The sequence below is a fragment of the Halyomorpha halys genome, unplaced genomic scaffold, assembly GCF_000696795.3.
Source record: "Halyomorpha halys isolate HHAL.00 unplaced genomic scaffold, Hhal_1.1 Scaffold68.1, whole genome shotgun sequence".
In the NCBI taxonomy this organism is placed as follows: Eukaryota; Metazoa; Arthropoda; class Insecta; order Hemiptera; family Pentatomidae; genus Halyomorpha; species Halyomorpha halys.
Genome location: NW_027116161.1, coordinates 1622457 through 1648737, shown reverse-complemented (window position 1 = coordinate 1648737; position 26281 = coordinate 1622457). Strand labels below are relative to the sequence as shown.

At 29.7% G+C, this 26281-nt stretch overlaps 1 protein-coding gene across 1 annotated transcript in view; it reads right to left on the bottom strand.

The window, feature by feature from the left end:
* Positions 1-26079, bottom strand: part of LOC106692702 (KH domain-containing, RNA-binding, signal transduction-associated protein 2) — a 41300-nt gene extending 15221 nt beyond the window's left edge. Inside the window, exons 1-2 of the mRNA XM_014438799.1 lie at positions 26037-26079; positions 13697-13793 (exon numbers count right to left, since the gene is read on the bottom strand). Of these exons, the coding sequence (XP_014294285.1) occupies positions 13697-13784 (88 nt within the window). The 5' untranslated portion in view covers positions 13785-13793; positions 26037-26079. The remainder of the gene's footprint in view (positions 1-13696; positions 13794-26036) is intronic.
* Positions 26080-26281: the final 202 nt, after the last annotated feature.

Below are 26281 nucleotides of genomic sequence, written 5' to 3'. Positions count from 1 at the left end.
TTATTTTTATTTTTTTTAAAGTATTTATCCAGTCAAATATTTCTTCTAGCCAACTTTTTGTTATATTTTCCTGTAGTTTTGTTTTGGTAAAATGTATTTATTTGTTTGCTTTACTGTAAACTGATCTACTGCTGCGACTATTATTTCTCCGCTTTGATCTCACATCGCTGTCTAATAGTGAATTTGTTTAGCGGGTCACTGGGGAGGATCCGAGAGGGGGAATTCAGAGAATGAATTTGTCGATCAAATGAAATAAAAATTGTGAAATAGAAGGGACAAGAAAGGGAAAGAAAAAAAGGAATAAATTGAAATATTTGTATTTAGTGTGTAGACTGGAATTAATTGTAAAAGGATACTGTGGGGGAAAAAACAACTGTTTTCTTTATTTTTTATTATATCATGTAAAAATATGTAGTTTATATATGCCTGATCACGGATTGATTAGTATGCTGTGTAATGTAGCAACCCGGTGTATTTGGGCATCTTGGGTGAATAAAGCATTTCTCTCTCTCTTTCAGGCTTTTCCGTTGATCTTTATAAATGACTTTAATCCCATTTAAGATTTGAACCTTTCTCTTGATATTTTGAAACAAATACAGTGTTGTTCAGGACTGAGACTATAGTAACGAAATTGATATATTAGATTAATTATTTTATATTTGCTTGTTTGAGAGTGGTTTAGTTTATTCTTAATTTAAAACAAATTTGATCCTTTTTTCTCTCAACCTTTATTCTATAAACAATTTTCCAACGTTTCGACCCACAGGCCATTCTCAAGGATACCACCTACAAAACGTTTTTTTATTTTTATATAACAATTACATTATTTCCTTCAACTACACACTGATTTCTTTGGCCCTACCTTCAATATTGATTTCATTTCCTTTTTCAAATCTTAAAAATGCAGGCTAATTGCCTTTGTCCCATCTTTAAAATAAATTAATCATTAAAATGATATCATAATAACATTATAAAATTTTGTTTTTTAAAATAGATTTCTTACTTACATAACCTTTTCTAATAATTTTTTTCTTAGATTTAAAACTTTTACATAACACTTTTCTTCCTTCCTTCATTTACATTTGCAACTTAAAAACAGAACCTACCTTCAACAGGTTAGGACTCTGTTATCACCTTATCATATAACAATAATTTTGTTATCATTAATTTACATTTTTAATATAATTTAATTAACATTCATTACTAATTATTCTGCTTATAACACAAACATTTTTTAATATATTTAAAATCCATAATTAATTTATTCTTATTTTATGTGTATTTTTCTTAAACATACATATACCCCCCCGTTTTTATTTTATTTTTTAACCTATTTACTCATCTATTCATACTTTCATTAGTGTATATTTATTATTATTACAAATGTATATATGCAATAAATAGTAATATAATAGTAATAGGAATAAACAGTTTTAAATCTAAGAAAACATTTATTAGAAAAGGTTATGTAAGTAAGAAATCTATTTTAAAAACAAAATTTTATAATGTTATTATGATATTATTTTAATGATTAATTTATTTTAAAGATGGGACAAAGGTAATTAGCCTGCATTTTTAAGATTTGAAAAAGGAAATTAAATCAATATTGAAAGTAGGGTCAAAGAAATCAGTGTGTAGTTGAAGGAAATAATGTTATTGTTATATAAAAATAAAAAAAACTTTTTGTAGGTGGTATCCTTGAGAATGGCCTGAGGGTCGAAACGTTGGAAAATTTCTTAAAGAATAAAGGTTGAGAGAAAAAAGGATCAAATTTGTTTTAAATTAAGAAGAAATTCATATATTTTAAAGATTAACCTTCTCTATCCTCACTCTTTATCTAGGTGCTATTTCCGGCGAATCCCAAGAAAAAGGGGAACTATTAAAAATATGATAATAAATACAATAATTTTACAATTAAAAAAGTCTACAAAGAAGGCTATTTTCTTATTTTTAACTTCGCCCAATACCTAGAATACGAAAATGTCACAATAAACAGTGAGCACATAAACTTGTGCTTGTGGCTTCATGGCTTGGTCTGTCATTGTACCTTCTCGGGATTTCTGAAGCCTAGAAGAGGCTTTGCTACCAATATACACTATTAAGTGATTCTTAAATTTCCCGGTCCATCACTCCAAGTGGAACAATGGATCGATAGGGTGGAGCATCTGGGCCGCTTAAGGTGAAGACGGTTTCAAGACCCTTACTGACAATCACACCACTCTATTGTAACATTTTCTGACGCCAGGTGCTGATTCAAAATTATTCCAAATTCAGGCAATGGAGAGTAAAATTATCTCTGGATATAATGAAATTTATTTATTAGAAGTCAGAAGGGTGGAGAAAGGGAAATTGGTAATTTTGATCGTGTTTTTTAGTGTATGTTTTTGAAAGATAAAATGAAAAAATTATAACACATATTGTATAATATTTATATTCTATAAATATTTCAATCTACCGATCAATATACTTTCTGTGAATTGATGAACAGTGCCCCTAAAGCAGCAATAAAAATTAAATACTTTATTCTTTATCTCCTCAATATATATCTGAATTTAAACATAGTGGATATTTTAACCATATTACTACAGGTTCTAATAAATCCACTTAAAACTTTTATTTCCTTTTAGTCGATATTTACCTTTTCAAATATAATTAAATGAGAAAGAAAAAAAAATTATAAATTCCATCATATCAACTATTCAAACATATATTATACAATATTTCTCGTATTTTTTAACTATTACTGACCAAACATTTTTTATCTTGTTAATTCACCACAAGTTGTAATAATCATTATTAAGAATAATTAGTATATTAATACTTCAGGTATCCCGAGTGTATGTTGAAAATAATGTTTAGATTAGTGTGGAAAAGGGGTGTAAATTTGTGAGATTTGTGTGAAATTGTGAGAGTTTTCTGTGCGTTAAATAAATGTGCGTATATTTAAATAAGTGAAGTAAAATCTTCGAAGGGGCAAACTATGGTTAGAGTGTTAGCTGAAATATTATAATCTAAAAACAAAATTTAGGGTGGTCTCGTATATTACGACATTGGCTTATCTCTGTGTGACGTCTTCGCCGCCGCGGTCACGTCTTCTTCGCTCCCCTCGTCCAGGTTCAGCTGTGGGCGAAAATGGTGAAACCATGTATCTTCGTCTGGTGTCAGAAAAACGTGTGTCTTCCTCAGTGGCTGGCCAGCGTGTCATCGGCTGTAGCGTGGTAGTAGGGGCAGTCCAGGTTCTATCTTCCATGCCACGTTAGATAATTCAGCCGGCATCGCACTGGTGGCGTCTTCGGAGTCTTCCGGTGTCCGCGGCAAGGGGGGGCATCAGAAAATGAGACCCTCGCCCCAACTTTATACAAATTTAAAAAAAAAACGAAAATATCGGATTACTTAAATCCGACAAATACATTAATGTATAGAAACTGCTTTTGAGGAACTACTACTACAATTTAATAGTAATAATTCTAATACCAATTTTAATATTTTTTTTTTCTTTTTGGAATACAATAGTATCATTCTCTAACCTTGCTTCCTCTTCCATTCCTGGCAATCCTCCGAGGCGCCTGAAAAGAAGATGGCCTCGTGACCTTATATTGTAAACTGTTTTTAGAGCTCTACTACTGGGTAGTTTCTCTACATTCTGTATCATATCATTATGTCATTATGATCAAATTTGCTGGTTGTATTTTTTTATACAGTTTTAAATATCAATAAATAAATAAAATTTAAAAAAATATCATCATTCATTAAAATTTCATATTAATTATATATAACTCATGGATGTTACACGCTAAATGAAATATTTTTTGTGTTTTTTCTTCCGCTATTTTCTATTTAAAAAATTATTCAATTTAATCCTATACTTGGCATTAGGTTCTAGTAGTAGGGCAATAGTAAATGTTTCTAAAAGTAGTTATCGAACTATTTCATTAAAACGTCACTTGTGCACACTTTTATTCTAAGAAAAGCCTAAACCTTTAGCTCACTTTGAGAAACTTCGATCTCTAACGAGGCTTATTAGATACACCATAAAGTAGTTTATGATGATTATCTTCGTAGGAGTCGTATTTTCCATGATATTTGCCGTTATTAATTCACAAAATTTAGATTTATTGTTATTTGAAAAAAAAAATGGCATAGACCAACAGTATCCTATTAGCACTCAAATTGAAGCTCATTAAATGGAACACAGAGCAGTAAATTTTTTTTACTACTTCCAGTAAGGTAATAAAGACAATTTTTTAAAGGAAAATCAAGCCAGATAGTTTTTAGCGTCTTTTAAAACCTTTCATTAAGAATTTTCATTTAAATTAAAAATCAGAAATTTTCGGGTCCAGTGTTACAAATTCATAACTCTTCACAATGTGACCCTAATCTAACAAAACTACAAATGTTGGAAAGGTCAATTCCAGCTCTTCCTATCCATATAAATACCTCTTAAATTTTGCTCTTTTACATGGAAAAAAATAATTTTCAATTCCAGAAAAATTTCTAAAACTTTTTCATTTATATCTCCGGTACTAATTTCATTGTTATTAACATTTTGTGCAGTTTATGGGGTCCTAAACTTTATCATTCCAACTTATCTTATTTATCTTTCCAAGAGTTTTAGTTACACTGTATGAGGGTAACATTGTGAGGATTTATAAACGGTGGCGTAGTATAGTGGTGATAGGGGGAGCGACCCGGGGGGGGGGGAGGAGGGTAGGGCGCCACTTTTAGAAGACAGCAAAGTTTTACAGTGAATAATAATATCTTATACAAATTTAAACCATTTCATTTCATGACTTTTCTGTTTGTAATTCGTACGATACACAAAAATATGATTTTCCTTACTAAAATTTTGTTCTGATTTACTGTATATTTTTGTCTTTTAAATGGAAATACCTAAAATTTTCTTCCGCTCAGGCGGCTGTAACCCGCGCTACCGCACTGATAATAAATTGACAGAAAAAAAAGATCCACTAAAAATTTTTATTTTTTTATTTATATAAAAATTCTTATTCAAGGGTTTGAAAAGATGCTAAAAACGAATCTGGCTTGATTTCACGTAAACAATTTTTTTTCCTACCTTACTGGAAACTATTTATGGATTTTATAAACTTGTATATACTTATACTTTTTGCAAAAAATAAACAATCTTTTGTTCTTATTCTATGCAAAATAACAAATCGATTGATATATGACAACAAATAAATACATGCAGAGCAAAGGCGGCATTTGATATTTATGTTCTTGGTTCCTAGGGGGCATTAGTAAGAATACTTGGCCATCTGTCTAATATTTTTCGATCTAGTATCACTAAACAAGGTTTAATTGCAATTGGTGATCACAATTACCAAGTTTCCCCTTGTTAAATATATATACATTTAAGGTAATAGACGTTTTATGCTTAACTCTTTCCTAGTTTTTGGGTTATTTAACTGTTTTTCCATCAAGTATAAATGACCAGTACTAGATTGCTAATTATAACCTGAGTCTTCTTTATTCGCCACTTCTTCTGCGAAGGAGAGTTGCGAAGTTCGAATCCGGCTCGGCAGAAAATTATTTTCTGTTACACTGTAGCCGTGAGTCAACCCTGTGGGTTATGGAGCCCTCCTGGGTTTCACCCAGCCTCATAAATTAGGTACCCTTAATTGGGTAAAAATCTGGCGATCAAGCGTGATTCTGACCAAATCAACTCCTTGCACAACCGTTGGTCTAGAAACAGTACTTCCTTACAATCACTGACCCTTCATGAGTTGTAGTAGTACATATTTTAATATTTAAAACGAAAAAGATGAGCGAAAATTTTATATTCTGTGAAGAGGACACAAATAAGCTAAATAAACACAATACGTAGATAATAAATTGAATGGACCCATAACTAGAGACAGATTAAATTAGCAATAACTTAATAATCGAATTCTCCAATTCAAAACTATAACATTGAACCTGAATAGCTAAATTTATTAAACATAGACCTATTAATAGGGAATTTCTAATGCTAGAAATTTTAATTTTAATAAGATAGAAAATTTAGTTTCAAAGAAAATCTCAAACATTTCATTTCGTACCTCTGGTTATAGTTTGCTAATGTAAGTCTGGTTTTGGCCATTTCTTATAGTTAATAGGGCCCTAAACCATTCTACTGCCAAAAATTATGTTTATTCTAAGCCGATCAGACAAAATCTTTTTTGGTGTTCATGAAAATTCGTTTTTAAGTACGAAAAAAATGAATTTTACTCGTTCCTTCCTAAAAAAAAAAAATGGCCAAATTTACTAGAAGCTTCTTATGTTTTTTGTAATTTCTAATAAATTTAAACTCATCAATTATGATCAGCAATCGTGACAGGCTAGATTTAACTATCAAATTTATTCTTCACGACCATTTTAAAATAAAAAATCCATAGACCATAGGAAAATGGCCATCGCTGTATTTGTTTTACTTATGATACATCATCTCTTTGTAAAAGAAAAAGTTTAAACACTAATTACTTTTTTTTAATCAAGTTCATTTTTTTTCAGTGTTTGTATTTCAGATCATTTCTGATGAAAAATTAATATCAAATCAATTTGTACTAATAATGAGGAAATCATACCCTGCATTTATTATTATTATAAAAATAATTAAATTTCGTTATAAATGAAGAAGTTTAAATACTAATTACTTTTTTAATTAAGTTTTTTAATTGGTTTTTTGGATTTTTTTTCATGTGATTAAAAATTGAAATCAGGAACAAGGAAAACATAATCTACATTTATTATGTTCAAAGTTTCCTTATAATAATTAAAATCTCTAAAGTTTGAACCTAATTCACTAGTTACGCAATATTTATTATTATTCGCCATGAATAAAAACATTATTGGTACATAACCTTGAAAAAAGTACTTTTTTAACATTTATTTATTGCTATTTACAACTGTAGATTCATATACATACATCCAGTAAATTTGATTTTAGTTTTTGATGGAGTGACAAAGGCGTGCAGAGAAACTAGCGTGCAGAGCACTCAAATGACGTTTTACATTACCAGATCTCGTGACCATCTTCTTTTTCAGGTGCCTCGGAGGATTGTCAGAAATGGAAGAGGATGCAAGATTAGAAACTAGGGGGTTTGAGTGGTTAGAGAGTTTATAATGGAAGGAGTGATGTCTGGTTCGGGCTAGATACATTTGTCTACAGATACATAAGGTTACATAGGGAACATTAAGGTCTTTATGTATGATTTTATTGGTGATAAAGTAAGTAGCATTCAGGGTTTTGGATTGTAAGGATTCAGCAAAGGTAAAAACGATTATTCAACAATTATATAAAATATTTTATCTTGGTTTCTCGGACCCATTGAGAAGAACCCCATGGAACGTGTACAATATTTTTAATATATAATCACCAAAAATATTTGATTACAGTCGGTGACCCCCTCACCTTTGAGTACGGCTGGTACTTATGCAGTTTATTATAGTGAGAAGAAGAGTCGCGAGAACTCTAACTGTCTCTCAATCCCCACTGCTTTTTCTTTAACAGAAAGTCTCCTTTACATACATAGAACACAGAAGAGATAAATATGGCTGGAGAATGATTTCAGCTACCGGGTGGGTCCGCCTAACCTTGATCAGATCATATATATATATTATTGATTCGCATCCAACATATTGTCACTTTGTAATTTATTTTGGTATATTGATATTATTGTACAATTTTCAAAGGAAAATAAGACGTATTGTGTCAAAGGGTACTCAATGCTTATTTTGAAACAACAAACCCCGTTATCAAATAACATTACATTCACAAGTCTCTTTCTCTCGTTTCATATTACAATTTTTTTTTTGCATTTACTTGCATTTCATAGATGTTAACAAAAAAAATATGAATTACTTAAACGACCAACAATAATTACAATACTTTACACTTCGTTAATTGTGGCTATCCTACTTTTACTGTCATACTTTCTCAAAATAATTATTTTAAAATATTACAATAACAACAAAGCGAATAAAATTTACAGTGTTTACTGAATATTTTTAGATATTTATAGAAATGGAAAATAACATAGCGGTGAAAAATATGCCTATATCCTGGATTTCACTAAACATATTAAAAATAAAAACACCCATCCATGACTTTTTGCACGTTTCTTTTCCATGCACTTTCAACAAAACTGTAAGATATCTATACACAGTGCTTTTCTTAATACAATAAAATTAAAGCATACACCGCTTTTCCAATTTCAGACGCTTTTAAAATATTGCTCAATTTAACTATCTTAAAGTCTTCCCGTTTTAAGCAAATATTTCAAAAGTGATATAGAACCGTCGCTCTCTGGGGGTTTTAGTGGGGCAGGTCTGATCGGGAAGGATTGCCTTTTTTATGATCTCCTCTTTTGATGTTCTGACTTGTCGTACATCGACCAAATCTACTCGCTATAATTGTATTAATTATTATATATTACATTAATAATTGTCGCTATAAAAGTTTGATAAATATTTGTAAGGATAAAATTATCAGAACATAAAATTATCTCTTTCATCAGAAATCAGCTAACTTCCAATCTTGAAAAATACTTTCTTTTATTTTCGTACCGCACTGTTTTGAAGAACGAATTCATTAAAATACGAAATTAAAAAAGAAACTATATTTCAAAACGAGAATATACCTTTATATTAAAAAAAAATAATTATATCGTTTAAAAAATTATATTTACATTAAATACCTAAGCTAGTTCTATTTGAGGGTCAATAATTAATTGACTTCCAACGTAGTCCAAATTGGCTTAACTAATTTTGAAGTTAGTGTCTCAACTGTGTTTTGAACAATTATAGCATTGTAATACTGAATAATTATTGTATTAATGTGTTTTATTCAGCCCGTCGCTTGTCTGTTTGTAACTTCTTAAACAAAAGGCTCATGCGATTTATAAGTTCCATGAATCAAATTACTCAGTAACAATTTAATAATATTTATAAAATTTGAACTCGAAATACCGAACTAATATTCGATTACATCTTAACTATTTCTTGGTTTTATATCATGTGTGTAAAGTCGTAATGATATGTAATAGAATTTAAATTGCTACTGTTCGATTAACTACAAACGTCAAAACAAAAATAATTTAATTATAAAAAACGACTTATTAAATTAACCCATTTCCTCCCAAGGGAAAGTATAATACGAATCTACTGAAACACATTGGTGGGGTTGATTCTCTATTTTGACAATCATAGATTCACGGTACGTAGGGCTGTCTATAGCCGAGTGAGTTAAACCACCAACTTTGACGGTACCATGACTGCAACGGCACCGATGGAGGGTAGTAGATACTTTCCCCACGTATTTCAGAAATTACCGGGATGTTTCAGAAAAAAAAACTGCAGGTGGTACTTGTCCCGACAGCAATAATAATAAAAGTAAATTTATTACTCATACATTGAGACTAGAACTTCACTAACATACCACCTACGTATTAAAGCAGATATGAAATAACATTCCGCAGCTTAGGACGAATTGGGTTATTTCGTTAGCTGGATTTTTAAAAATAAAATTCTTTTTAAAAAAACTTATAAGGCATGGTACAATCCAAATTGAGGAAAAACAGAACAGTGGCAAAATAACGAACAGAAGCGATCACTAGAAAAATAAAATAATTTCAACAATAAATAAATATTTTTGTATTATATTAGTGTCAAAATTTAAAGTAATTAGATATTTTTTTTATTTAAATCGTTCAAACTTATCTTTTATTAAGAATTTTTTTTATTTATATCATTGTGTGTAGTTAGGGGTGTCTTTTTTATGAGACTATACCTCCCCTTAATAATGAATTGTTAAAAAAAAAATGTACCTCTTACATTGACCATGTAAGGCCCACCATGTCGATCTGGTTTTAAATAAATAAATAACAAAAGATCTAATTACAGGAATGATACTTAACAAGGATTTTAATTAAGTAAACCTATACCTGGCGTGCGTGCGTAGTTTAGGCCGGACTTAAACAATAAAAAAAACATTGATATTTTTGCAATTTTATTTAAATCTTTCAAACGTTTTATTTTTTCTAAATTTATCATTTCAATAATTCTTAAATTAATATATTCAAATACTATAGGTTCATTACTGAATGGGTTTGCATTTATTTTAATGAATTGTAGCGAAAATGTCTTCCTTATTAATTTTTTTTTAAGGCGAAGGTGATGTTTGCCTAGATATCTACAGGTAACTAACCCATTCTAACCATGGTGGGGGGTCAAGTTTTCATTTTGTGGGCCCGTCACTTAATGAAAAAAGTCAGCGCCCCAGGCCGGATTCGATCCGGCGCCGCCAGATCTCAGAACGATAGACTTAGAGCTGCATGTGGGCTACGGACGGTTCATTAAATTTCTTTATTTCAATATATCAGTAACAACGTTACACCCTGTAATTAAACTGGCCTCCTTATTTAGTCACAATAATCATTATTGCTGTATGTTTGTTTTTAAATAATATAATAAATAAAAAAAATGTTTTTAAATTTCTCTCTATTTTTTATAAATAAAATTTTATTTATTACTTTATTCAAAAACAAACAGACATTAATAATGATTATTGTGACTATTATGCCTAAGACTAAATGAGGGACCAGTTTAATTATGAAATGTGAGGATATAAATATGTTAAGAGTACCTAATGCGGTCCCAAAACGTAGTTACTGATATATTAAAATAAAGAAATTTAATAAGGAAGAGTTTTCCACTACGACCCATTTACAATATTCAAATACTTTTAAACAATGAATGATCATTGTTGCTAGTTTTAGCCGTTTATGTATTTCTTTATCAGATCCTCTTCTCTAGCTAACAGTGGGAATCGCCCGATTTTTTTCACCCTACCTAACCATAGAAGGGAGCAGGGTAAGTATTCCTATAAGTAACCAACCCGTTCTAACCAGAGTGGAAGAGTCGAGTTTTTATTTTGTGGGACCCAAGTCATTCCGAACAGACTGGAGGTTGCTAAGGTAGACAATTCAACTCGGCTACAACAGTCTCGTGTGAGGTGTCTCCTTAACTGCTTGAGCCGAATCCATTTTTATTTTTTCTTATTCTAGTGTTGCTTATAAGGTCATACCTTATTTTTTCTTCGACCCTTCGCTAGGTAATCATATCTATAATCTGAACTTTTTGTTGAAAGATAATGGCCCATGACTCGCTGGAATAGGTCATTATTAAGTTTTTCTAGACGATCTTTTTACAGTCTTGAATTTAGACCTTAACTTTTTACTTACGTTTCCATTGCTTAGGAAGCATTTCTTCTTGGTTTTGGAACCCATTCCTGTCAGCTTCACTCTCTCTCTCTTTAATTTCCCCCAGCCATGTTCATTTATATAGGCACCAAGATAATTGAATTCTCTCACTAGTTGGAATGGAACTCTATTCAGGTGTACTATTCTGTCACCTCTTTTATCTCTCCTTAATTGTAGTTTTCTAAACACTTATTCGCATGTTGTTTAGTCATTTATTTAAACAAATAAATAAATATTGAATATAGTTTGTCTGAAAGGATAATGCAACAGTTATAAAATTCGATAAGGCAGTTTCTAATTATTTATTAGATAAATTATTTTCACAAATCTCGGCTCTAATACCTAAACGAGACTAAACTGACTTAGTTCGATATTTTTTTAGTACTTTAAGCTCATGTTCCATAAAAATCAAATGTTGTAATAGTTGGAATCGACGGCAGTTTTCTATCTTTTCATTCTTGTATGAAGATTCCAAGTTTTTCGTTTGTCCGGATGTAGACCAAGGTATTAGATCTGTTCGACAGGGGTAAGTGAAATATTATTAAATTATTATATAATAATAATTAATAATATATTAGTAGGACAGTCCGTAGGGTTTACGACTAAGAGTAAAAATAATTTAATGGGATTTGTTAGTACTTATTTGAATCCTCCAATTTTGGAATTCCTCAACTGAGGAACATGTGTTATTGGCATACAAAGTGAGGATAATATTGGATTGGTTGCGATGTAGGCTGAACAGAGGATGGGGCCAATAACACTACCTTAAGGAACGCCTGCGGACTGGGAGAAGAGGAATGAATAGGAACTATTGTGGTTTACTTTAAATATACTATCAGCGAGCTAGGAACGGATAATGAGAAAGTATGAAGGAAATGGAAATTTGTAAAGTCAGTCCCAGGTGCTAGGCATGATCTCATTGATTTAAACGCAAAATAATGAAAATTATTGAAATCGATCCAAAAAGAAAAAACTGGAATTTCAAAATACTTCGGTATTCCATTGATCTCATTAGCAACAATATTAAAAATAAAATAAAACAAACTGAAAATGGAAACAATATTTTTAATTGTCTTTGAAAGATAAAAAGGTAAAATCTTGTGGGTTTAAAAATTTGTAATATCTGTATGCAAATTATGTGCAGTAATTTACAGTAGAAATACCATTAGATTTCTAATTTTATAATGGTAAAATGTATTTCTTATACCACACATATTAATCGTTTTAGCAAGATTGAATTCCATGGACTTTGTTATATAGAGCTCATATTTCAAAAAAACTATATTTATTGATAGATATTACAATCTGCCACACCGTTGTGGGCAATTGGTAATAGTGATGAATGATCACATTCATACTAAAATAAAATAAAAGAAGAATGAAGAATAAATAAAAGAAAAAAAAAGTACATAAAAATAAATAAAATGTTATTTAGAGTTAAACAAAATGTGTGAACCTCAATAAAATGAATTTTTAGCCATCCAAATATCAATAAAAAAAAATCACTGAATAAGATAATATTAAGATTCTTAATTATGTATTAAAGATTCTTGATATCTTTATTTATCTTAATAAATTCCAATTCGAGCTATAATAGATGACTGTACGAAATACTGAATATTCTTCAAGACATGACTGATTTTCATGAATGTATACAAAAAAAAATTGTATGCTTGAGTAAAGAAATAAGAAAAAAAAATATTTTCATATCAAAATAATCTTGGTGCCATCACCAATGTCATACCAAACGATTCAATTCCATAAATGACCTCTGTCCAGTTGAATGAAGCACCAAAATATAAATCTCTCTGCATCTCCACACCACCAATCCTTAGGTTTTATAATAAATATAATCTTTTTGGAACTTATTTTTAGATCACGTTTCCCGTCCGTTCATATATTGTCCAATAAACGGTAAATCAATAAGTTAGCTTTTAAATTTTTATTGGACCTTTTTCAGGTATTACCTTTCACTAAGTGTTAGTCTTTAAATTAAAACCAATAACTAAAATTGAAGGGTTCGTAAGTTAACTTCCGATGGCGTGTCGAAGTTGGAAATTAGGATTAATGTCATTCTAAGTACAAATAATATGACAAAACTATAATTCTTTAAACTTTTTGCTTTTATTGGTTTTATTTTTGTGTTTATCTATTTTTTGTTTCGTTTTCTGGAGTACGTAAGCTTACTTTGAGCTAACTGACGAAGTTTATAGAGCATACCTGGATGCCAGACTCTATCAAAAGCTTGTTCAACATCAAGAAAGACTCCCGTGCAGTACATTCCGTACATTATTTCTGGAGTACGTAAGCTTACTTTGAGTTAGTTATTTAGAGTAAATTTTATTCATCTCTTGAAGTAACTTAGGTGTATTCATTTCCCATATAATGGTTTATTTTTCTCTGTTAACTACAAAGAAATTTGGTAACTATATATCTACCTGTTATGTAGGCGGCTGCTGACACACTGTTCTGGTTTTGAAATTCATTATCATCCTCACTCAAGCTGACGATGTCCATATCGGTCATTACTTGCACCTGCAAAAAGAACTTAGGATGTAATGCAAGCACATATAAAATATAAATACATATAATAAATATAATATAATATTTCGTAGTTTTGCCCCTTTCAGATGATTTCAAACTGAAATTTCATCTTCTCAATTAAATATATATTAACTTCTATTAAATTGTTAAAAATTTTAATAATTCGTCTAGTTTATAAATATACCTACCATAGCTCTTTTTGAATGTACATCATTATTTCTACAACACTGGACTCTCTGATAGATTTATTGACCGTGAAAATATTTTGCGGATTGGGTATTTTTAAAATCTAACTTATGATTTAATTCAATGCTATATTGTGTTAAGGCTGTAAAGTTTACATATTTATTATTGCAGCAGTTATTTCCATATTTTTTAAACGTTTCGCCTATTTACAACCCTTGACAATCCTGGCACTTTAATTAATAGATTATTTTTTTTTTTCATATTATCGATCTTACTTTTCAGGTTTGACAATTGTTTAAACATTTTATAATTGTCAGTATGCATTCTGAGTACTACCACAGCAGATCATAGAATTTAAAAGTTTCCTTAATTTCATAAATCAATTAACAAAAGATCAAAATAGAGAATTACATAAAAAAAAGGTTCATAAATTTCCACTCTCAGTTACCTACAGCTGAAGGAGCAGTGACCTACAACTTGAGAAACCCAACCATAACCCGAAGACTGAACCACAGGCTGCTGCAGGACATCATGTTATAAATTCTATATTTATCAGTTCTGTTATTGTCACTCTAAAATTTTATTTATCTTAATTTCTTTTTTATTTTCTCTTCATATTTTTCTTAAATTTGTTTTCTTTTCCTTTTTCCATTAGAAGTCAATTATTAATTTTGTCAAGTCCAAATTTCATTGTTTTTGTTATTAACTATACTTTTATCTTGTATTAAGAATTATTATTTTATCTTTATAACATTGTGTATAGTTAGGGGTGTCTTTTGTATGAGTCTATACCCCCCATAATTAATTGTTAAAAAAAAAATATATACCTCTTACATTAACCATGTAAGGCCCACAACGCCAATCTGGTATTAAGTAAATAACAAAAGATTTAATTATAGGTATATGATATTTCACAAGGATTTTATTTAAGTAAACCATTACCGGGCGGGCCTGCGGAGTTTAGGCTGGACTTAAACAATAAATAAAATACAAATATTGATATTTTTGCAACATATTAGTGTAAAAATTTAACGATTTACACGCCCTTTATATATTGATACATTTTATTACTTTTTGGGCTCTCATTATTTTACATTTTACACCTTTTTATGTTCTTTTTTTTACTATTTTATCTCTACGATCTTTTTGAACTTGAGATTTCTATTTATGTAACGTCTTTTGCCGACCTGCACTCTAGCGGCTTTTCCTGAAATTCATATCAATTTAGCCTGGATTCTCCTTACTCTCGCATTTCTTACTTTTTTCATTCCCCTTTCTCCATTAATTTCTTCTTATCCCCTGTTGTTTCCTTTTACAATATTTTTTTTCTATTCATAAGCTCCATTATTAATTTAACTAATTCTTTATAGATTCTTTCCACTGTATCATTTATTTATTACTCACATTTATATGTATATAAATAATAATGTAATCAATCTACTACTATCTTTGTCCATAGTTATTAATCACCTTTTTCTCTCTAAATTATGGTTGTCTTTTTGTTTTTATAGCCCTGATGAAGACCTGAAAATCAGGTCGAAACGTCGGCATAAATTAATTTTTTTTGTTTATTTATGTTGTTTATTTGCTTACCGCACCCCGTACCCCCCGATCATCTTCTCCAATCTGTAAAAATTTAACATTCATTAATTTTTTTTTTTTATTTAAATCGTTCAAACGTTTTATTTTTCCTCAATTTATAACTTTCATAATTGTTAAATTAATATATTCCAATATTATAGCTTCATTACTGGATGAGTTTGCATTTATTTTAAAGGGTTGTAGTGAAAACTCTTCCCTATTAAATTTATTTTAGGGGCCATCACCCCATTATCAGGTACTCTAAACATATTTATATCCTCACATTTAATTGGTTTGTTAATTTAATTGGCTTGTTAATTTCGTTAAATACTTTTTGGACAAGTGGTGCTATTAATAGGAACATCTAGGAATTCCCGATTGAACATCTGAGCATGCTAGCACAGACCCCAACTGGAGAGACCAGTTAGTCTCCTGACCATATTGAATCTTAAAACATCGCTCATCAGTTTATGTTTAGCAATTTTTAGCGCAGGCATTAATTCTCAATTAATTTATTTGCAGAATAAGACAACATTAGACAACTGGAGAATTAGGAATGGGATTGATGGAAGGAAACTTAAAGGTAAGAACATAAATCTAAATTATATCTAGTTAAATAGTTAAATACCGTCTACCAGGACCCTTTTTCATAATAAAGTACAAACTAATACTATTAGTCTCGTAGATTTATCTTAATTCAATTACACAGCCTTGTACAATAGTAGCTTGTACTTTAGTATTTTTCAACTCTTGTAATATAACTAATAGTCATCCCTGTCATGAAAATAATAAGTATTAGTATTATTATCACACTTGTTTCTACGCTTGTACTATGAACTAATACTATTAGCTTTTATTATGAAACAGGGCCCAGGAAGAATTTCCATGGCTTATCTTTTTTTTTATTAGTTATTATAACTGACCCTGTTATTAAAAATAGCGTTACATAACGTTTGGTAAAAAAAAAATCTATGATTTATCATTTTTATATATTATTTTTATCTACATATTTTTTTATTTAGTTATTATAATTAAGCTCTGTTATTAAAACATTTCTATAATTGTTACATCGTTATATTCCGTCTGCTAGGGAAAATTTCTGTGGCTTTATTTTATTTTATTTTTTTTTATTTAGTTATTATAATTAAGCTATATTATTATAACTTAAAGCACATTTTATAGACAATAATAACTTCCAACATCTAAACCATTAAATATAGATTAATTTCTTTTCTACCAAAGTATATTTACAGAATTTTTTTTTCTAAGTGAATTTAAAACGGAATATCTGCCTAATAAAAGCATGTTTTCATCTTTCTATTACACATAGCACTGTGGTAAGGCACGATGCCACAGACTCCAAAGAATCTGGCTTTGGGAGATAATTATTTTCTGTTACACTGTAGCCGTGAGTCAACCCTGTGGATTCTGGAGCCCTCATGGGGTCCATCCAGCCTCATTAATTGGGTACAAGTCTAGCGGTCGAGCATGATTCTGACCAAATCGCCCCCTTGCACAAGCGCTGTTCTAGTAACAGTACTTCCTTACAAAGTAATGCACCCTTAATCCTTCATGGGTTTCAGATTTTAATTTTTTTATTACATATAGCCCATTTATATATCATGCCCTTTTACCACGGTTTACAGTTTAAATCAAAAGTTTACCTCTAATCTCGAACACTGAATCAATTCAATAGGGCTTTCATACTTTACGTACTCAGAGTTAAAGACAGTTGTATTATAAATACAAATGACACGCAGTGCCCAATTTTTATTAATTTTTTTTTTAATTATCTTTAGCTTTACCAATTGTAGTATGCAATTGACTTTTCCATCTTTCTACTGAATCAAATTAGTACAATAGCCCAAGAGGAGAAAAAATTCAGTTGTTTCACCCTAATTTCTTATTACTTTAATGAAAACTATGTATAATTACTTGTCAAAATTGATGAGTCTGCCAAGTATTCGTAGGGGGAATAAAAAATGAAGAATAAAGACTTTTTAAAAACGTTACAAATAATTAATTTTTCATTCGGAGCGCTATATCATTAAAACTACCAACAATAATAGAAAATCTAAGAGAACATCATTTAAAGTAGAGTAAAGTTGCTAAACTTACCTAATAGGTCTATTTACATTCATTATTTCTCGATATATATTTTTTTAGAAAGCAGTATTTCATAAAAATGTTGTACAGAACGTACTGAAAGATCAGCATCAAAGCGATAAAAAAAACTCATTTTTCATTCGGAGCTCTATATCTTAAAAAGTAGGAATAATACAAGAAATCCTAAGAGAAAGTCATTTAAAGAAGAGGAAATTTGCTAAAATATGAGCCCTAATAAAGTTATTTACGTTACATACTTTTCGAGATATGGCTTTTTAAAAAGCAACATTTCATAAAAATGTTGTATGGGACGTACTGAAAGATCAGTAGTTAGTGAATTTATTTTAAAAAATCTATATTATAAAATCTATTTGACGTACAGATGTCTGTTAGCACTCAAATTAAAGCTAGTTTAATGGGCTATAAAGTAGTTTAATGCGTTTATCGTCGTAGGAGTAGTAGTTTTCATGATATTTGCTAAAATAAATTGATTTATAGTTGTTCGCACAAATTTTCATTTACCAAATTTATATTCATATGCGAATATCATAAAAAATGCTACCCCTATGAAGAAATGTGTGATAAACTACTTTATAATAAGTTAAATTTCCTTTATTTCGAGTGCTAGCAGACATATGTGCGTCTTATGGATCTAGAGATATATTTTTTCAAAAAACAAACATTTTATACGAACAACTAGAAATTAACAGTTTGTGAACTTATTTTGTCAAATATCATAAAAATTACTACTCCTAAAAAGATAAACGTTATAAACTATATTATAGTAAATTTAACTAGCTTTAATTTGAGTGCTAATAGACATCTATACGTCACATAGTTCCTGATATATAGATTTCTCAAAATAAATTAACTAACTACTAATCTTTCAGTATATTTTTAAGAAATGTTGCTTTTTAAAAAGCTATATCTCGAGAACTATTGGACGTAAATAGTCTTCAAATAATGTTCTTTTAGATTTTCTAGTGTTGTCGGTAGTTTTTAAGATATACAGCTCCGAATGAAAAATTAATGTTTTTTAAGGTTATGGAACAGTCGCCATTTTTATTCCCCCTATCTATACTTGGCAGACTCATCAGTTTTGACTAGTAATTATACATAGGTTTCATTAAAGTAATCTAAAATTGGGGTGAAATAATTGCCTTATTTTCTTTTTCTCTTGTACTAAATGTACAGCCTCAACTATCAACTAATTTTACCCATTCTTTAAAAAAAAATGTTATTTTTGCTTCGTATACCCTCTAAAGCTACAATTTTTTGGTAAACGGCATCATATTTTAAAATTTTATAATCTAATTTGCATTGCACAAAAGAACAGTCCATATCTGTTTCCAAATATATCATATATTTAGGAGTGTTATTTGGCAGGTTCTTCCTTATAAACAACCTGTTAATGCATTCTTTATGTTTGCAAAGAAATATTTTTCATCACAAGCAACTTAGAGGACTTTGCGTTGAGAATTTGACCAATATTAGAACCTACTTGTAACCGAAAAGATAACCCCAGATATGTATATAACTACTTTGCTCGTTCGAATTCTTCCTTGAAATGTCGAACCAAGTATTACATGATAATTATCATGCAATTCCTAGTTATTTCTACTTCCTCACTACCTCTATCTCCTTCTCCCGTATACCACTGAAGTCTCTCCAGAGATGTCTCAGTATTGGTATACAAATTTACACCTCTATCAGCAAACATGGAGGAATCGATTGGCTAACCCTTAGTTATTAATCACTTAAAAATAACAAAGTTTGATATACCATTGTAGTAGCATAAATGTGTGTTCCATCAGATAACATGCAACTTGCATTAACAAAATAAATGATGAAGACTAGGTCATAGATATGTCCTCATTATGCACTTAATAAAAATAAAAGATCTATCAAATGTAAAGCATTTATTGAAATATAACCATAATGTATGATTGCTTATTTATAAATTACCTCTTATATATTTATAAGAGTATCTTTTATAAAATTATAACTTTATTTCAAAATCCATTATAATGACATTGTTAACACCACATCGCGCCTGGTAGTATAACTTAACATGCAGTCTGACACAGTATTAATTAGGGTAAGTTCTTCCCATTAACATCAACTTGTAAAACTTTCCATACACAATGTTATATACATCTCAAATACGCCTGATAAACCTGGTACACAACATGAATAATGCTAAGAGTGATGTCTTTCTGAAGTATAATATGTTCGAATCGTTTTGTTGATGATACATTTTGAAACTAAAGGCATTTTCGATCACTCGGACAACCCGAGGATAACGAAGGGACTTGAAGAGAGAACACAAAGTTATTAATATAGATCAGACATACCTAATGGTGATTAAATTGGTGGATGATGAAGGCAACGAAAGAACTGACCATTCAGCGCCCTCTAGCAGCAAGATCCCTAATTTCCCTGATCAAAGGGTTAATTGCTAATGAGTTAATTGATCGATGGAACTTCACTTCGACCAAATCACTCGGTCTCCAAAACATTTTGGTTTATTAATGATTTCTTAATAAAGGAAATTAGACAATGAAGATACTTTTTTTTATTTTAAGATATAAAAGAAACAAATAAACAAGTCAGTCAAGCACCACGAACCAAGAACATAGTTTAACCTTTCATGGCTTGTCAGTCAAAGTCAGTTTATTTGATACATTTCAGCGAATCAGTTTTAAATTTAGATCTCTTGTTGAACAGATTCGATACTTAGGACTCCATCTTGACAAGAGACTTACTTGGAATCCACACACAAGACTGAAACGACAAGAAACTGCTCGTAGATTCCGATTGCTACAACACTTACTTGACAAACGCTCTAAACTTCCCATTCACTACAAAAAATTAGTATACACTACAATAATCAGACCAATTTGGACATATGGAATTGAGCTCTGGGGCTCCACCAAACCATCAAATTCTTCCCGCATCCAATCGTTACAATCCAAAATCCTTGATGCTCCTTTACGTTACAAATAAACTCATCCACAAAGACCTTAACATCCCATTCGTTGCAGATTTGACCCAAACCAGATATGCGTCTTTTTATTCCAAACTCCTTAACCATCCTAACCCATTAATTCTTAATGTTTCATCCTTAACAATCCCTGATAATCCTCCGAGGCGTCTGAAAAGAAGATGGCCACGAGACCTTCTAGTTTAAATTAATGTTTGAAGTACCACCAATGGGTGGTTCCTTCCCAAGATTTTCAAGTGTATATGAAACATACGACATATTTACTTATTGTATTATTTTGTACAGTTGTAAATTACAATAAATAAATAATTAAAAAAAAAAAAAAAATTAGATCCTGACCAATCAACACCTTTTTGTAGGACTTATCGTATCATTTTTTATTTTTGTGACCGTTACATAATCTGAAGTCATACAATAAATGTCTTATAATGTGAATCTGTCCATCTTCGTCGTATGTTTTATTTATTAGGATGTGAAAGGTCTAAAGTAATATTTTGTGTTACCCTATGTATCAATGTGTATTCTGCGCTGTGCTTATGATTTACGGTGTTATGAGTTGTATTTGTGTAGAGACTAGGTGATTTGGTGGAAGCGAAGTTTCAATTATCAATTAACTCATTAGCTATTAGCTCTCTGATTAGGGAAGATTAGTGATTTCTTAATTAAGGAAATTGAACAAGGAAGATAATTTCCTCTACAACCAACGAAATAAAATATATAATCTTCTTGTCATTGAATCTAAATTATAAGATTAATTTCTTTGTTTGTTTTAATTTTTGCGTTAACTTTTCTGTTTTTTTTCTTTAATTTCTGTATTTATGAATCAAAAAATAAACTACTGGAGTAGATTAATTATTTTATATATGCTTGTTTGAGAGTGGTTTAGTTTATTCTTAATTTAAAACAATTTTGATCGTTTTTCCTCTCAACTTTTATTCTTTAAAATTCCCCAACGTTTCGGCCCCAGGCCATTCTCAAGGATACAACCTACAGAGTTAGACAACCTACAGAAAAAAAAAGATTTTTTATTTTTATATTACAATTACATTATTTCCTTCAACTACACACTGATTTCTTTGGCCCTACCTTCAATATTGATGTCATTTCTTTTTTAAATCTTAAAATTGCAGGCTAATTTCCCTTGTCACATCTTTAAAATAAATTAATCATTAAAATAATATCATAGTAAATACATAAAATTTGGTTTTTAAATAGATTTCTTACTTACATAACTTTTTCTAAAAAATTGTATATCTTAGATTTAAAACTTTTTTACAAAACACTTTCCTTCCTTCCTTCACTTACATTTACAACTTAAAAACAGAACCTACCTTCAACAGGTTAGGAGTCTGTTATCACCTTATCATATAACAATAATTTTTTTATCATTAATTTATATTTTTAATATAATTTAATTAACATTCATTACTAATTATTTTGCTTATAACACAAATATTTTTTAATATATTTAAAATCCATAATTAATTTATTCTTATTTTATGTGTATTTTTTAAACATACATATACCCTCCTTTTTTATTATTTTATTTTTTAACATATTTATTCATCTATTCACACTTTTATCAGTGTATATTTGTTCCATATATACATTTGTACAATTTAAGGATTTGAACATTTATTTATTTATCAACTTTTTTGTATATAATAATTACATATTTATTTTGCTCAAAATTTAAGAATAATGGTGGTTTAGTCGCTTAGAATCTGATTTGAAATTGACAGTATAATTTATATTTTCTGAGATGTAAATCGATTCTAATATCTTCCTTCTAAAATTATTATTTTCTTTATGAATGACCTGGACATTTTCAAAATCAAATTTATGCTTATTTTGAACAACATGTTGAACCAATGCTGTATTTGGGTTCCTTTTCCATATTTTTTACATCATTCCCATGTTGATACATCCTGTCTTTTATATATCGTTTGGTTTCACCAATATATATGGCTGGACAATTAATCCATGAATTTTATTTACTAATTCAGGTTGATATTTACTGTCTATTGGGTCCTTAAAAAATTACTAGAGTAGATTACCCAATGCCACTTAAAATATTTATTTCACTTTTCAAGCTAAACTATAAAAAAAAATATCATTATAAGTATGGAATAAATATTAGCGGAACGTAATATTGAAAGCACTTATTATCCCCAATAAAAAACTAGTTTTTGATATTAAAAAAAAATCTATAGAAACTTGTCTAAACATTGCTATGTATTGAACGCTCCAATATTTTAAACATTTCAAAATAGATTTTGGCCGGAACAGCTGGGGGGTTCTGGGTACCTGTCCCCTGGGAAAGGACGGTTGGCAGGAAAACTATTGACTTCTGTCAACATTCCTGATCACAAACCCTGTAATGGATTCAAGATGGGTAAGGGATCGAGAAGGACAAATAAAGGAGACCAGGTACCAACTCTAGAAAGGGATCGGCAAACACCGCCCTTAGTGACTTATTCTCCATGGACGTAATGGTAGCCAATGAGGGAGGAAACAAATTCCAAAAGGGTGAAGTAGAGACTTGGCAAAAAGTCCAATTAAATTGATGTTCCAGAGGAACATACTTAGGTCTTGATGTCCGTAACGAAATTTATAAAACCAAACTTGAACTTTCTCGATCCACCGACTTTTGTTTTTATAGCCCTGATGAAGACCTGAAAATCATGTCGAAACGTCGGCATAGATAAATAATCTTTTGTTTATTTGTGTTTTTTCTGCTGACTGCACCCTCCGACCATCTTCTCCTCTTATATATCTACGGTCAACTATCTTCACCTCGTTAGTTTCTTATTAGTTATTTACATAGTGAAGGGCTTTAAGTATTAATATGAATGTTTACGATGCCGTTCTGATTAATGTAAAGTCCCTATTGAACTCAAATAAAAATTTAGCGATTTTTGAAGACTGTCAAATTTTCCTTCTGAATCACACAAAAACGAAAAAATAACACTTCATTCAAGGTCATTAAAATAATGAAAATCCAGGAAATTTAATAGAAGTAGTAAAAATCTGTTCTTAGTTGTGTTATTTTTCACTTTCTTACTAGTTTTTAGGTGCATCATTGGAGGGCGAATTGAGGATTTAAACCAATCAAGATAAACATCAAAACTTTACAACCCTTTGGGCGTAAGTGTAGTACAGCCAGTACTGAAATTGCACCATATCTCTCAATATAGTTAAACTCACAATTATCGTTTTCTAAAAATTATTTGGATAGAAAAACAAAGATAAAATTAACTTGTTACATTACAAATTTGTTTTTAGACCAACATCCACCTAAGGTGCCATATAATAACTGAGTATCAAAATAGGAATCTCTGTTAGAACCAGATTTTATTGATCCATGATAGTATCAATATCCTAAATTAGTTATAATTAGACTTCATAACCCATAAGTCATCTCTTATTATAACCTGATTTATTAATATGCTAAAATTATTAATTAGAATCACCATCTACCATAACCTAATTTGATTTCAACGTATGTTTTTTCATTTACCAAAGGTAGATTATAAATATTAATAATTTTTAAATAAATTTGTATATCTTCTCGTACAACTTTTATGAAATGGACCAAAATCTTCCGGGTCCACTGTCACTGCAATCAAAATATAGGCATATATCTTATTTTATTTTCTGCTCTATAGATTGACACCATCCGCAAACCCTTTTTTATCATATTTTACTTCCAAAATAAACTTAATGGTATTAATTTTCGATACTTTGTCAATAAAAACCATATAAATCATCAACAGAAACGAATTGTCCCCTTAGAAACATACTCAAAAATAAAAATAAAAGATTAAACATAAAAAAACAAGGTAATCATTTATAAGATATTTCTATAAAATTATTATAGGAAAGGTTTTTATTTTAATTACACATTTTTTCTTTTTTATTTATTACAATATAATTATAGTCAATTTTTATGTTTTACTTACTAAAGTGATAAACATTGATTTACTTTTTTAATATTAATTTAATTTCCTATTAAATTCGTGATGTTAATTTGAAATTAAACTTTAAATAATTTTAAAGTAAAATTAATAAATTTTTACAAATTAATAGGAATGTTTAATTTTTTTTTTCCTTCAGTATCTAAGTATATGATGTTATTGTTGAGTGAAAGTTTTTTTCCCTGTAATCATAAGAGTAATAGATTGTGGTTTGCATGATGATTGGTGATTTTATTTGTATAAATGTGTGAATAGATATATTTTGATATCCTTAGTTGTAGATTTTGCTTACCCTGCATTTATATAACAAAAAAAAACACTAATTGAATTAAGATCTAGGAGTAAAATCACACTGCATCATAAGGTTGATTGATTCCGATCTTACCATTGTCATCGTCAATAGTATATCATTTAATTATATTTAAAAGTATTATATGTGTAATTATATGTATATATACCATGTTAACATTGTTTAAAAACTGACCATAGCCTCTTGTATATTATTAGTTTTATTTGGATATTTTATTATATTTATCCAGAGCATACTCACTGGTCCATTCTCTGTATGATGGATAGCAACAACATGACTTTCATATACTTCCAATGTTCTTTGGAACATTTCTACGTGTTGTACCATACCACGAAAGAATTCTGGTCTGGCGTGATCATATCAGGAAATCATAATTTATGTGGGTTTGTGTTTGAGTGCGTGTGAGTGTGCGTGCTCTGTGTGGGTGTGCGTGTACACATTAGTTATGAGTAATTTAAATGAAATCATAGCATAATCTTTAAAGTAAAGGGCATAGAATATGTAAATATTATAAAATATGCATAACAACAACATATCCTCTGGTTAATCATTAACAAAAAAGAAAAAAAAAAAAAAAGAAATTTCTTTCCATTTCATTTCAATGTTATTTATTTTTTTAAAAACCTCGTAAATGTATTTACATGTCTACATCAATCATAATAAGCATCTTCTAATACATTTCGAATATAATTTATAATATTTTATATATTATCTTAATAGCATATGTTAAGAAGACATGTAGAAACAAGCCTATTTTGATATGTCTGGAATTTTCGTAATGATAATAAGGCTATAAATTATAAACATAAAAACTATATTATAGTTAATTCGTTTTGGATAGCTTAAATATTATTAAAAGAATAATTAGAGACAAAAAGATTAAATTTAGCACTGTAATTATTTCATTTCAATAGCAATTATTTCCATTTTACGTGATATTATTAGTTTTTTGAATTTGTAATATAAAATATATTCATGAGCTTATTGTTTGTAATAATACGATAAAGGATAAAGTGACCGTTATGAAGAGAATTGTGAAGATAAGTTTAAGACTGTATGAAATGAGTTACCTTTCGCCGTATGAGGGTTCCTTCTCCAGCCAGAACTGTAAGCTTTCTGGCCCTGGGCTTGCATCTTGTCCCGCGCATGCCTAGGAGAGCTTGTTCCCTTCGCTTATTTACCACTGGACAAGATTATTAAAAAATATATCTATCATTTCAAAGCGGTTATATCATCGTTGATATATCTTTTTTCAGCTTCCGAAAAAATATATGTCAATAAAATATAGATTCGATTATAAAATATAATTACAACC